The 12,355-nt window shown below is 40.6% G+C and overlaps 1 protein-coding gene across 1 annotated transcript; it reads left to right on the top strand.

Moving 5' to 3' along the window:
• Positions 1 to 281: 281 nt before the first annotated feature.
• E2F8 (E2F transcription factor 8) lies at positions 282 to 12,147 on the top strand. The gene is given in 24 exon segments (XM_066320535.1): positions 282 to 349; positions 1,531 to 1,806; positions 2,109 to 2,229; positions 2,232 to 2,264; positions 3,608 to 3,616; positions 3,619 to 3,698; positions 3,700 to 3,913; positions 4,564 to 4,724; positions 6,240 to 6,381; positions 6,685 to 6,710; positions 6,712 to 6,771; positions 6,773 to 6,829; positions 6,831 to 6,902; positions 7,439 to 7,472; positions 7,475 to 7,523; positions 7,785 to 7,807; positions 7,810 to 7,965; positions 7,968 to 8,033; positions 8,036 to 8,212; positions 8,215 to 8,261; positions 9,133 to 9,351; positions 10,165 to 10,294; positions 10,389 to 10,705; positions 11,409 to 12,147. Coding segments are annotated over 24 exon segments (2,682 nt in total). The 5' UTR covers positions 282 to 310; the 3' UTR covers positions 11,583 to 12,147.
• Positions 12,148 to 12,355: the final 208 nt, after the last annotated feature.

Below are 12,355 nucleotides of genomic sequence, written 5' to 3'. Positions count from 1 at the left end.
GGCGCCGGGCGTAGCGTCTCCCCTGTGTTAAACACGCCGCCGGCGCGGCCGATGGGCGGTGCCGGGCCTCGGTGGGGCGGAGCGGGGCGGAGCCGGGGCCGTTGGGCGGCGGGCGCGCGCGGGCCGGGCCGGGAGGCGGAGAGCGGGCGGGACGAGCCCGGCGGCCGCCGGAGGCAGCGGGAACCGGCCCGTCACGGGGTCCCCCAGCCAGTGCCTCCCTCTCTCCTCCCGCCCTGCAGAGCCGGCAGGACCTGCGATGCGGAGCGGCGCGGCGGCAGCGGCGGGTGTCGCCTCCTGAGGCGGCGGGAGAATGCGGCCGGCGGGCGGGGAGATGGGGGCCGGCGACAAGGTAATTCCTCCGGTGGGCGAGAGCAGCCGAGCCCCGGAGCTGCCGCCTTCCGCGGGGCGGTGACAGCCCCGCTGCCCGCGGGGGTGAAACCGCTTCCATCGGAACGATCGCGGCGTAGAAACGCGGGATGGCAGAAAACCGAGCGCGTTTTGCCTTCGCTTTAATTTCTGTCCTCGACAAAAATTCCTGAAACTTCATCTCTCGCATCTTTATCCACCGAGTCCGTAAAGAAACAATTCTTCTTCGTTGCTCTCCTTTCTCTTTTTCCCCCCCTTTAAACAGAGGGTGTGCGAGGAGCAGGTATAATGATGTTTAAAGCGTGTTTGTCTTAGGATGTTCTGGTGGTGCCGTGACAGGGAAGTTGCTATGGAAGAGGGTCCCCCGGAGGTGGGGCGGCCCTGTGCCGAGCCCCTTTCCCGCACAATTTGCAGGCTCGCCGGCCCGCCTGGAGCCCCGGGCCCCTCACCGAGAGGGGCTCCGCGACCACCACAGAACCCAGACCCATTTCTCGGAGCGCTCCGCGGAGCCGAGCGCGCATGCGCCAAGACACGGGCGCCAAAAGCGAAGGGTGGAATACGAGGGGAAACTACGAGGAAGTGGATCGGTCCCTGATCCAGCCCTCTTATCCTCTCATGTTCTATCTCGGCAAGCCCCGCGATCACATTCCACCCCTTACTCCGCTCCCAAGTTTGTTGAGAGAGTTGGGAGCTTGTTAAAGTTCACCGTGAAAGTTAAGAGTTTGTTAGCCAACACTTCTATGACTACTAAATGCCGGAGTTAAGGCGATGATATATGATAAAGGATCAGAGTTGCTTGGCATGTAGGCTGGTGTCTATTTATGCCCAACAGGGTTTATAAGCAACATCACACCTACTCCCGGGTCATGACATGTTTCAGCCATTATTAATAGCTCTCTGCTCTGCATTAACATACGTTCTGATTGTATTTGCCTCAGAGGAAGGAAAAAGGAAAATTACCCGAGGAATAAATGCCACAGGATCCGAGCCTTAAGCTACAGGCGCAGGAATGGTTTCAGGGAAGGGACTTATTGGTTCAGAGTAGGACTGGAACCCAACTTGAAGCTACCCAAAAAATGCAATGGATCGCTATCCCCCTTTGACTGTTATTGATAAATAGATCATGGTTTTAATATCACCGTTGTTCTTTTTCTTGATATGTAGGAAAATGAGCATTCTGAGCCATGCAAAAATGTACTGAAAACTCCTTTGAAACAAGCGGCTACCTCACAGTTGGTACTGACAGAGAGACAGCCTGACTGTCCACCTCTAACCACACCCCCAAAACCGAAGGAAACCCCTCCAGCAGATCCATGGACACCTACTTCCAACCTGAAAATGCTGATTAGTGCAGCCAGTCCTGAGATTAGGAGCAGAGAACAGAGAAGACAACTGTCAGACAGTTCAAGTGAGGTCCTACAGACAAAACACCGTTTGCAGGTATGTTGTAAAGTTGTCTGTACTTATTTTTTCTTGTTTTTAAGTTAGCTAAAGGCTGTTTATTCAGTAAAAAAACTATACATTGACATAGCATATCTTATTTTTTAAGTTCTGATTTTTGAGCATTTACTAGATATAAGTAAGGATATTGACTAGCTACATGCAGCAGGTAATGTTCTGGTTTTATTTCACAGCTGCTGAGGACAAAGGAAGAACACTGGCCCTTTGCTACAAAGCTTTTAAATATCTGTGCTTATATATTGTCAAAATCCTCACAATCTCTTTTCCTTATTCCCATGTAGGAACACTTGTTGGGGGATGAATATGAAAAATCTCAGCCAAGTCGCAAAGAGAAAAGTCTCGGATTACTGTGTCATAAATTCTTAGCTCGATATCCTGATTACCCCAGCCCTTCACAGAAAAGTTCATTTGCCTTGATGAAGTCACTGAAGAGCTACGTAAGTTGGTGGTTCGATCCTGTTAAATATTCTTCACACAAATTTGCCAATACCTGCTGTTTTTGTTAGTACAATTTTGCTCCATACAATTTTGGATGTCTTACTCTGTTCCTCAAATTTATTTAAACCCAGTTTTGAGTCTTAATTCCTAGAGCACTTCTTTAAAATGCTGATATTTCCTCAGTGAACTGAGCTGAGAAGCACTGAATCCTGTTTCATCTTGAACATCTAAATTATTGCTGATACCACAAATAACCAGTTGCAGTTTTTTTGATTCAGAGATGATATCTAAGATAGTGTTAGATTTTTGCAGCAGGACTAGCATTTCTCAAACTGAGCCACAGCTTCCTGTCCGATCTTGAAATCAAAGCAAGAAACTGCTTTCTGTTCTTGATGATAACTTTCTCATTTTATATCACTGTTCTTTATTGTTGCACCAATGATTTGCTGCCGAGTTCGGGTTTCTAACATCAAAATGAGGCCTTTTTTAAATCAAAAGGTCATGGAGTTACAGTATGCTACAGCTTGTATATGATAATGGTTATAAAAACTTGAAAGCTGTAATGATTTACATTTTTTTATACTTTTTACAGAAGGACATATTTTTTTAGGAAATGTCTGTGCACAGAGTTTTTTAGACAAATGAGAAGTTGTGCTAATAAAATAACACATAAGAAAGAAAGTTGTAAAAGAGTTTCCTACCATGAATTTCCAAGGTTATTTAAGGACACAATCTAAAATCAATGCAGTGAATAATTAAAAACTGCTCCTTTTTTCTAAAGCTGGATTGAAACCCATGATGTTGCAGTATCGGATGCACAAAGGACGAGGCAGGCTGCAGAAAGTTAGGCAGGAAAGCTCTAGTTTAATATTTTTGACTCCATTTATATACACTTTCTACAGAAGGCAAAGATTGGCTGCACAGGTTGCCACTTCTTCATTTTGTAGGTGAACGTCACATTATATAAGGCTCCTCCTAGAGGAGAAATATGTGAACAAAGTAGATAATTCTAAATATGGTATATATAGTTTACACGAGTTGCGTGAGAATCTCCAGTACAAAAATACAAACACTCAGAAGGCAAGAAAACTTAGGCGACATAATGGCTCTTCCGGCAACAGTACATTTTATTTCTTGAGGAATGCTGAATGCTAAGTATAACTCTGGAACAGCAAGGTCTTTCCATACATGAAGCAAAGATCTGTTTTACCTGCCAGCATTGACCTGTGAGGGCTCTTCTCAGTTTATGATGTGGAACTGGGACAAATGGTTTAGAAGTATATTAAGAATAGGGCAGGGAGTGTGCTGCAGGTAACATGTGCCTGCACCTTTCCCTCTGCAGACGTGGAGCGCAGCGCATCTATGACATTGTGAATGTGCTGGAGAGCCTGCACATGGTGAGCCGCCTGGCCAGGAACAGATACGTCTGGCACGGGGCGCCACAACCTCCCCCAGACCCTGCAGGCCCTGAAAAAGGTGGGGGAAGAGAACAAATACATACAGCAAATCCAGATGATCAAGAAAAGAGAGTATGAGCATGAATTCGATGCTGATGGTAAAAGAAATGAAGAAATGGCAAGTTCTTTTGGCTCAAGTGAGCAGTCAGAAATGTCTTTTGTCGAGCTCCCAGGAGTGGAATTTCGTGCTGGTAATAATTCTCTATTATGCCAAGAGTAATAGTGTACTTAAAATGATAAATTTCTATTAACTTTGAAAAGTCTTTTTAGTCTTTTATTAGTCTTCTTCCTTTTTTTTTTTCTGAGGTGGTGTTGTCCCAAAGGCACCACAACTTTGTGGTGAGAAATAGTGCTCTGCACTCTTTCACTTGTCTTATTTGTTCAGTTTCTTGTAATTTGTTTGTATATTCAGGTGAAACTATCAAAAGCACCAACATATGATCCAATTGCCATTACCACTGAATTGTCATAGAAACCAGAAGTTACTAGAAAATGTTTATAGAAACTTGAAGCATAACTTACTCAATTTTTTTTATTAATTTAGTTTTGATTCCTGGAAGAAATTTTAATTAAGGTTTAAGATTCTTTAAGAGTACAAGTTGTCAGACAATGGGAAATGTATATGTGGGATACATCACCCTCTCTTCTTTGTAGTTAGACTTGGTATCCACCCAGTCATCTGTTTTCTTGTCATGTAGAAACATGATTCTGGAGTCAGCGTTGGCCCTGCCTAGTCTCTGTGTTATTCTTACAACTATTATTACTAACAAATTTCTTCAGTGTTCTATGTTGTAGCTGGTGTGTCACTGAATACTTTAATCCTTTCTCCTATCTGCTGCAGCATCAGTGAATGGCAGGAAATACAAGTCCTTACGAGTGATGAGTCAGAAATTTGTGATGCTGTTCTTGTATCAAACACCTCAAATAGTGAGCCTTGAAGTTGCTGCTAAAATTCTGATTGGAGAAGATCAATTAGAAGACTTAGATAAAAGCAGTTTAAAAGTAAGTACAACATCAAGTGTAAACTAAACGAATTATCCCAGTACTACTAAATATAACGAAAAATACTGTCTCATTTTTCCTGCCACAAATATATATTTGAGCCTCCAAAAACTCACTAAACACCTTCTGCAGTTTATAATTTTCGTGTGGTCATTGATACATAATACCCACCTGAGAGGAAAGTCCATTAAATCCTCCCTCTCCTGAAGTTAATGTCCACAAGGCTCCGTATTGGTAACAATTTGTCTTTCCTCAAGCAGCCTGTCAAAGTTTTCAGCATCATTTCACCAAAGATGCCCCAGAATCATGCAAAATCGTACTCTGCCCACATAACTAACTTGGTAGAAATCTAAAGAAATTCCTGTAAATATCCTGTGACCAAATTGCATTCCAGAGAAGTGAAACCCTGTGCTCTAACTGCCAATTATTTCTTCATTCTTTTACCCTTCTCTCAGTTCCCTGCACACTTCTTCCTCTTCCTCTCCGTTCTAATGAAATGGTATTTCTAGGTCTAGGTCAGTAGACATACAATAATTAAAAATGTGCTGCTTTTGAGGGATAGTTGTGGGTTTCATTGAAAAATAGACTCTTCCTTGATTCTCATATTCCTTTGTTTGCTTGGGTATTTTCTTGATTTTGGCTTTTGGTGGTTTGTTTTTGGTTTTGTTTTTTTGTTTTCTGGTGGTTGGTTTTTTTTTTTTTTGTTTTGTTTTTTGGGTTTTTTTGGGGGTTTTTGTGTGTGTGTGTGTGTGTGTGTGAAATTGTGTTTATGCAAATACTGATCCTTGCTGGTTTCAGTTCATGATTTCCTTTCCACTACTGCCTCACAGCAACATAGAGAGGGTGGGTGGATACTCAGCAGGGTTTTTTGCTTGCTTTTATTTCCATAAGAAGAGCTTGTCTCACAATAAAAGCATTTTCAGGAAGTTCCATCTGTCTACCTGTATTTCAAGTATCAATTCCACATTTTACCACCTTCTTGGTTATAAAGCCAAAAAATTCCACAACCTAAGCACGTTACTCTAGAACTCACTTGTAGTTTGACTTCTACCTCTGAAACTTTTCCCTCATAGCTCAACCCTAGAGATAGGGAAGACATGCAGGATGATTATCCTGTTGGATTTTAGTGTCTCTCTTCCCTCCAGTTCCTACGTTTGCCATCGCATGTGTGTACCTGCCTTTATCTACTTATATTTACTAGGGGATTGTGTGTAGGCTTTGATCATTGCACAGAAATTAACTTGTTTTGAAAATGTTTTTTTTTTTTTCATATTTAACATAATAAACTTAGCAGTGTTGTTCTAGATCTGTATCTTGTTATTCTATTTTAAATGTAAACTTTGTATCACAATGTTATTTCCTTGTATAGATACCTGTTCCACAAAATTGTTCTTATAATTTTTGTTAAGCTTTTTCCTTTTAGCTACTTAAGAGTGTTACAACATTTCTTTATCTGATACATGCTAACTTGTTAATTTGAACTGCTATACTTCACATTTATTTCTTTTATTTCAGCCCAAAATTAGAAGACTTTATGACATAGCAAATGTTCTTAGCAGCCTTAAGCTTATCAAAAAAGTTCATGTTACAGAGGAGAGAGGTAGAAAACCAGCATTCAAGTGGACAGGACCTGAGGTCTTGCCAATACTCAGGGTAGGTGTATGTGTCATTTCCTTTTGTTCTGCTGAGTGATATTGATTGTTCCTTGTTTTCTCTACTAGAATTTTTTGACCAAAAGACACAATAACTAAGCAGAAAATCTTTTACTAGTCACGTCACTGTCCATAACAGCACACCAACCAGTATTTATTGACACACAGTGGATGTTCACCTGTTGAGATTCTTCAATTTCCATGTTTGCTGCTGCTAGTTCCAGAATTATAAGCCAGGCTCAAATAATTGCTTTTAATTACTGAATCTGGCATACGATACGTATTTTCTTCTTTTTTTCTGTTTTCAGATACAAAACTTGAAGCAACTTCTACAAACCTGTGCCCCACCTATTTCAGAATCCATCCCTTCCAAAGAGCAGTGCTCAAAAGCCCTTTTTTTCCTTCAAAAGGAAGCAAAACTTCACACGGCATTCATCTCTAATAAAATTAGTTACGAGCAATAGAGAACGACAGAAGGAAGATCCAGTCTGCTCCAACTAGCCCAGTTAAAAATTAGTTCCAGTATGTATCTTTTCCTAACTTTTCTTTGGAGACTTCTTTTTCTTTGTTTTTAAGTCAGATGTAGTCTCCCATAAAATATTTGGCCTTGCCCACTTCTCACAGGACATGCAGATGACTGTGGGTGGTGCCTCCTTTCAAAAAATACATCTTAAGAACTCTCAAAAATATAGAAATGGCTACAAACCTTCTATTTGTCTAGAATCACTGAATCTCTGAATATTGGATCTTCTCTGAACCTGCTTTGTTGGCAGACACTCTGCTTTGGATCATACTATCTAAGAAGTTCTGTATTCCACAAAATGGCCAGAAAATTACCTGTCAGTGTCCATGTTCTTGCTGGGTTCCTCTCTGGGGCCTTTAAACTTTGTTTGATGTAAGCTGACATCCAGCTGATCAAATCAAATCTGGCTGTTTGAGGATAAGTTGTCTCATTAAATGTGTATGTTACATTACATAACGTGGTCTCCTCAAGTTAAAGTTAAATTTTAACTTCTGAATTTGATGTACTCACAGTTTTGATTTGTTCTTTTCCTCCACCAGGATACTTATCAAAGTTTACCAGTTTTCCCAAATACATAGCTCAGTTTCCAGCAATCACTAAACATCAGCTGGAAGGACAATCCAAGTAAGTTTGCACAAATTTAAAGGTGAGAACAAGTTAAAGTTATGCTCAGTTTGAGTGGGGCAATAGCCTGCAAAAACCAGTAACTCTGAGTACTGCAGGCTAGTTTTTAATTTATTTTCTCATTAGTGGATTGAGAAGTACAAGTTCACGTTAAGTCTTTGTGTTACAGAAGATAATTTGTCAGGACATTTATTTCTGCATGAAGTAATTAAAACACATTTGGGATTTTTTGTTGTTGTTGTTTGTTTTTTTTTGCTGAAGGACAGCAGAAGAGATGCAAATGAACGTGCCCTGTCCTCACCTGAGGCTGTCCCCAAGCCTGAACCCTCTCAGCAGCCAGCTCTGAGCCAGCCCCTCGGGGTGTGCCCTGCGAGCCACAGCTCTGTGTCACCAGTCATCCTACCTCACCCTCAGTCTGGGGTTTCATATGCAATCTGTCTGCACCTTCCCAAGCCCACACGGTGACAACCTACAGCCCAGGCTTCATGTTGCAGGCTGTGCCGTGTGCTAACATACTGGAATGAAGAGTAATAATTCAAAAGTATTAAATAAAATAAGCACTGAAGAAGGGGACACTCAGAGAGGTCCTGATGAGCCTACAAAATCCCTGGCAGCTGAAGAAAGACCTGAAACGAAATCAGAAACTTTATCTCGGTGCCTTAAAAGATCACAAGCATTACCAGAGAATAATTAATTAAAAGGCGTAAAAGTGATGAGGAAAGCCTTGATACGTCTTTGGTAAGTTAAATTAAGTTTTAAAATGCCATTTTATGGTTTAGTGATGCCACCTACTCATTTTCAAAGTGATGTAGGAGCCTGCCAGTGAGAGTAGGCGTTTTAAATAACATCAGGCTTGAAGAGATGGTGTCATTTGCTGTGCCTGCTGAAGTTTGAGGGGCTGGGGTTTGTATCTAAAAAGACAAAGTGTACAGGTGTAGTGAAAATAAAACAACTCACAAAATGCTATATCAAAACTTACCTATTTATACACATGATTCTGGACTAGTCAGGTTGAGAGCAAGTTTGGAAGCAGGTGATCTTCAAGGTCCCTTGAATTCTAGAATTCTGTAAATTTGCTGGCATCCATTCTTGGCTTTAGAGGTGTTAGGAGGGAAGTGGATGTATAAAAATCATTGGACAGGGATCATCCCAAAATGCTGATACCTTCTAAGTATTTCCACCCAGTGTTGGGTTGTTGTAGGCATAATAGAACAGCATATGAAGAGAATAAGAGGTTTAGATAAACTTGGTGTATATGGAGAGATTTGGGCTGAATTGCTTTCTACTCCTGAGTTGTTGATTATTTTAGCATCTCTGTAAATTATAATCTGCTGTAACTTTGGCTTGCCAAACAGTCATCATATGTTATGGGTGTGTTATGACAGCACATGCTATCAAACATCCACTAGCTGGGAAGAAACAAGAGGTGACAACATGGGCTGGCTGTCCTAGTGACCAGAATTTTTATAGCACAAACTTGGGAATGAGGAGGAAGTAAAAAGCTTGCTTTCCAATTTTTAAGAATGTATAAATATCATTGTAGGGCTCTAACTGAGACTGTTAAGCCTTACAACACCTGCCTTTCTTTTTGCATGTACTTTTTTCAAAGGGAGAATCCACTAAGAATGAAAAACCACCTTCCAATAGCTCACAAACTAATCATGAAATGGACAATGTCCAGGAAGAGAGACAGAATGAAACCAAAACAGTAGATCAAAACGTGGCAAGTTGCTGTGACCAATGTACGAAAGAAAATATTCCAGAAGATGAAGATAAAATCAAAAGAAAACAAGACATACCTGTGGCATTTGCCATTCCCGCTCCTGAGGTAAGATATATCTTGCCATTCCCTGGGAAAACACTACCTGGAGTCTTTGCAAAAGCAACAAAACTATAATGAACTACACCTACAAAGATTGTCTTTGGTTGAATTGATTTTAGCTTTTGAAAGCTTAGTTTATAGGATTTCTGTTTCAGCATTGAGTACACAAATAAGAGGACATAAAGAGGCTTTCAGGCTTCCATTGGAAGGAAGGTCACACTAAGGAGCTGAGGGCAATGTTGAGATCCCTTACCTCCCCAATCCCTTGTACTTACTGTCAAATACTTTGAAACAGAATCACATGAAACTCTCTTCCTCAGATCCTGTATTCTGTATTCTGAATTAAAATTCAGTATTCTGCAGTTAAGACTGAAATTGCTGTGGAGAACCTGAATAAAGAACAGTTCTGTTGACAAAAACAATGTGTTAATGCAGAAGTTTTATGAAAAACACAATCCAAGAATGAGGTTATGTGCTGATTTACTGGGTCCAGGATGTTTCTTCTGGAAAAATAGTATTCAGTATCAGGGTTTCTTTTCCAGCTGGTCAAATTGCACTCTGTTAATCCCAGGTGGATTTCCAGTTCCCCACCAAGAGTATCAACTGGAAATGGAACCAGCTGACTTCTGTGTGGTTTTAATTGAAAGAGCATCTCCTTGAATCTGTTGTGTTTCAGACACAAAGCAGTAGAGATATGGCATCCTGGGGACATGGAGAATAAAAAATAAGACCAAGGCAAGGGAGGGTTGCAGTTTTGGAGAAAGCAATTTGGGGTTTATTACATGTTTGGGCTAAAGGTGTGCTGTCTTTCTTTTTCAGACTTTTTTTCCATCTGGTTATCTGATTCCTCTGACTCACTGCACCCATGGCAACAAGGCAGAGTGCTCCAATAAAGAGAAGGCTGGGGTGTGTTCTCTGCAGCACACAGCCTACAGCTCTCCCATCACTGGTGAGTGGCCAGGCAAACAAGCACGGGGGGCTGGCTCAAGGGCCTGGGGCCAGTTTGTCCTAATTCCTTTCAACACTTGATGTTTCTGCTCCAGGTGTCATTCCAATGCCAGCCTCAGAACTGAAAACAGTCAATATTCCTGCTTTTCATATAACCCCCTTGAACATAATGCTGTCACCAAATTCCATAGCTGCTGCACCTGTCCTGAGCAACTCCTGCCTCAATTCAAGCAGCACCGGTTCTGCCTCAAATCCAAGCTCTTCAGCTCTGAACTTCATGCTGCAACACATAGGACTAATACCTGCTGGTGTGCAAGTTACAGCAAATCCTGTTCTTCAGCACATGCCAGGCTCTTCCCAATCAGAAAATACCAACCATAGCTCAGGGAGCACAAACATGCAAGAAGGGAAGGTGAGTTAAATATATGTTGTAACTCCACCATGGTGGGTTGAGTGGGAAGTGAGGTGCAGTAATTCCCTTACAGCAGGTAACATTTATAAATAAAACATTTCTTTTTGATCTTTAGAAATCAGCACTGCCCAAAAACAGCTAGCAGTGAAGGCCCAGCCTAAATACAGTAGAAATGAGAGGTTAGCAAGGAAGATAAGTGACTTATTTGTGGTGGAAGTGGAGCCAGCTGGACGATGACAAGATGTGAAGAGACTGCTGTTTTAGAGGGAGGATTTTACATAGATCTGAGATTGTGCTTATTAACAAATTGCCCCTTTGTTACTTTTGTCTGTCTTTCTTGTAACTTCCCTAATCTACCCTCGAGTTCTTGTGTTTAGTTATAGCTTTTCTTTTAATAGGGTAAGACTGTACAGGATTTAAAATACCTTTTTCCCCACAGGAAGTTTCTCTGTATATTTTATGTAATGCTGTATTGCCTGCTATCTATTTGTGTTAAAAAAGAAGGGGGTTAGAGAAACCGTATGTTTATGTATTTATATATATATATAGCAAGGAATGCAGGTATATCATTCTCAGTAAAAAGTTAAGTTTTCAAATTTCAGGCAAAAAAAAAAAAAGTTTGCTAACATCCTGCAGAAACTTAGAAATAGAATTTACTTTTTATTCCCCCATAAATGAAAGTACTTTTCTCTTTTCTCTTCAGCCTTCTGCTCCAAAGGAACCTCAGGAGCCTCAGGCAGTTACAGAAAACTTTTTCCGCACACCAGGAGGGCCAAACACAGAACCTTCACTATCTGCAAACTCAGATAGTACCCAGAGAACCTCTCAAGGAACTCTATATATTCCTCAACGAAAACTTGAAGTTTCAGAAGACTAATTTTGGGATAGGAATTGCTGACTGTGTTAGCAGGCAAAATTACTGGTAACACACTGCACACATCTGGCATTGTATGATGGACAATGGTTTGGACATGTATTGCCAAGACCTCAATGCTGGAATAGCCTTAATTGATGCTTTAGAAAATAAAACTGACTCTTAAGGAGAAAGTTAATGCCTAATGAATTTTTCCAAAAGGCTTACCTGAAGTATTTTAGCAACAAAGTTATGTATCTAGTGGGGTTTTTTGTGAGTGTGTGTTGATTTCTTCTATGCAAAGTAAGCTGAAATTGTCTTTGTACAGAAAGGTACAGTCTATCAGTCAGTACATATTTTGCACCAAAAAAAAAAAAAAAGTACTGTGAGTGTGTAAATATTTTATCTCTTAGAAAAAGGCCATAGTTAAAATGTTTTGCTTCTGTGTTTAATAATGCTCTTTTGTAAAGTTAGTAAGAAGCACCAAAAAAACCCCCAAATTTTCTTAATCAATTTTTATATAAGTTAAGAATTATTTATACTGTATTTTTAAATCGATTTGTTCAGATTAAACTTACATAAAACTCTACACTGACTTTTTCTGTTTGATCAGATTAGATTATCTAAGTTATACATTGCATTTCCACTGGCATCTCTTCATTCTTTTTTTGTAGGCAGGGGTTGTTGCTGTATTCTGAAGAAAGGGGGGAAAATAGTATTTTGTGAAAAAGTGAAACAAGTAACTCATTGTAACTTTTGAACTCTTAGCTGTAGATATTACAACGGCTAAAAACAAG

The sequence above is a fragment of the Sylvia atricapilla genome, chromosome 6 (assembly GCF_009819655.1).
Source record: "Sylvia atricapilla isolate bSylAtr1 chromosome 6, bSylAtr1.pri, whole genome shotgun sequence".
Classification (NCBI taxonomy): domain Eukaryota; kingdom Metazoa; phylum Chordata; class Aves; order Passeriformes; family Sylviidae; genus Sylvia; species Sylvia atricapilla.
The sequence above is the reverse complement of the archived record's forward strand: the minus strand, read 5'-3'. Positions and strand labels throughout refer to the sequence as shown.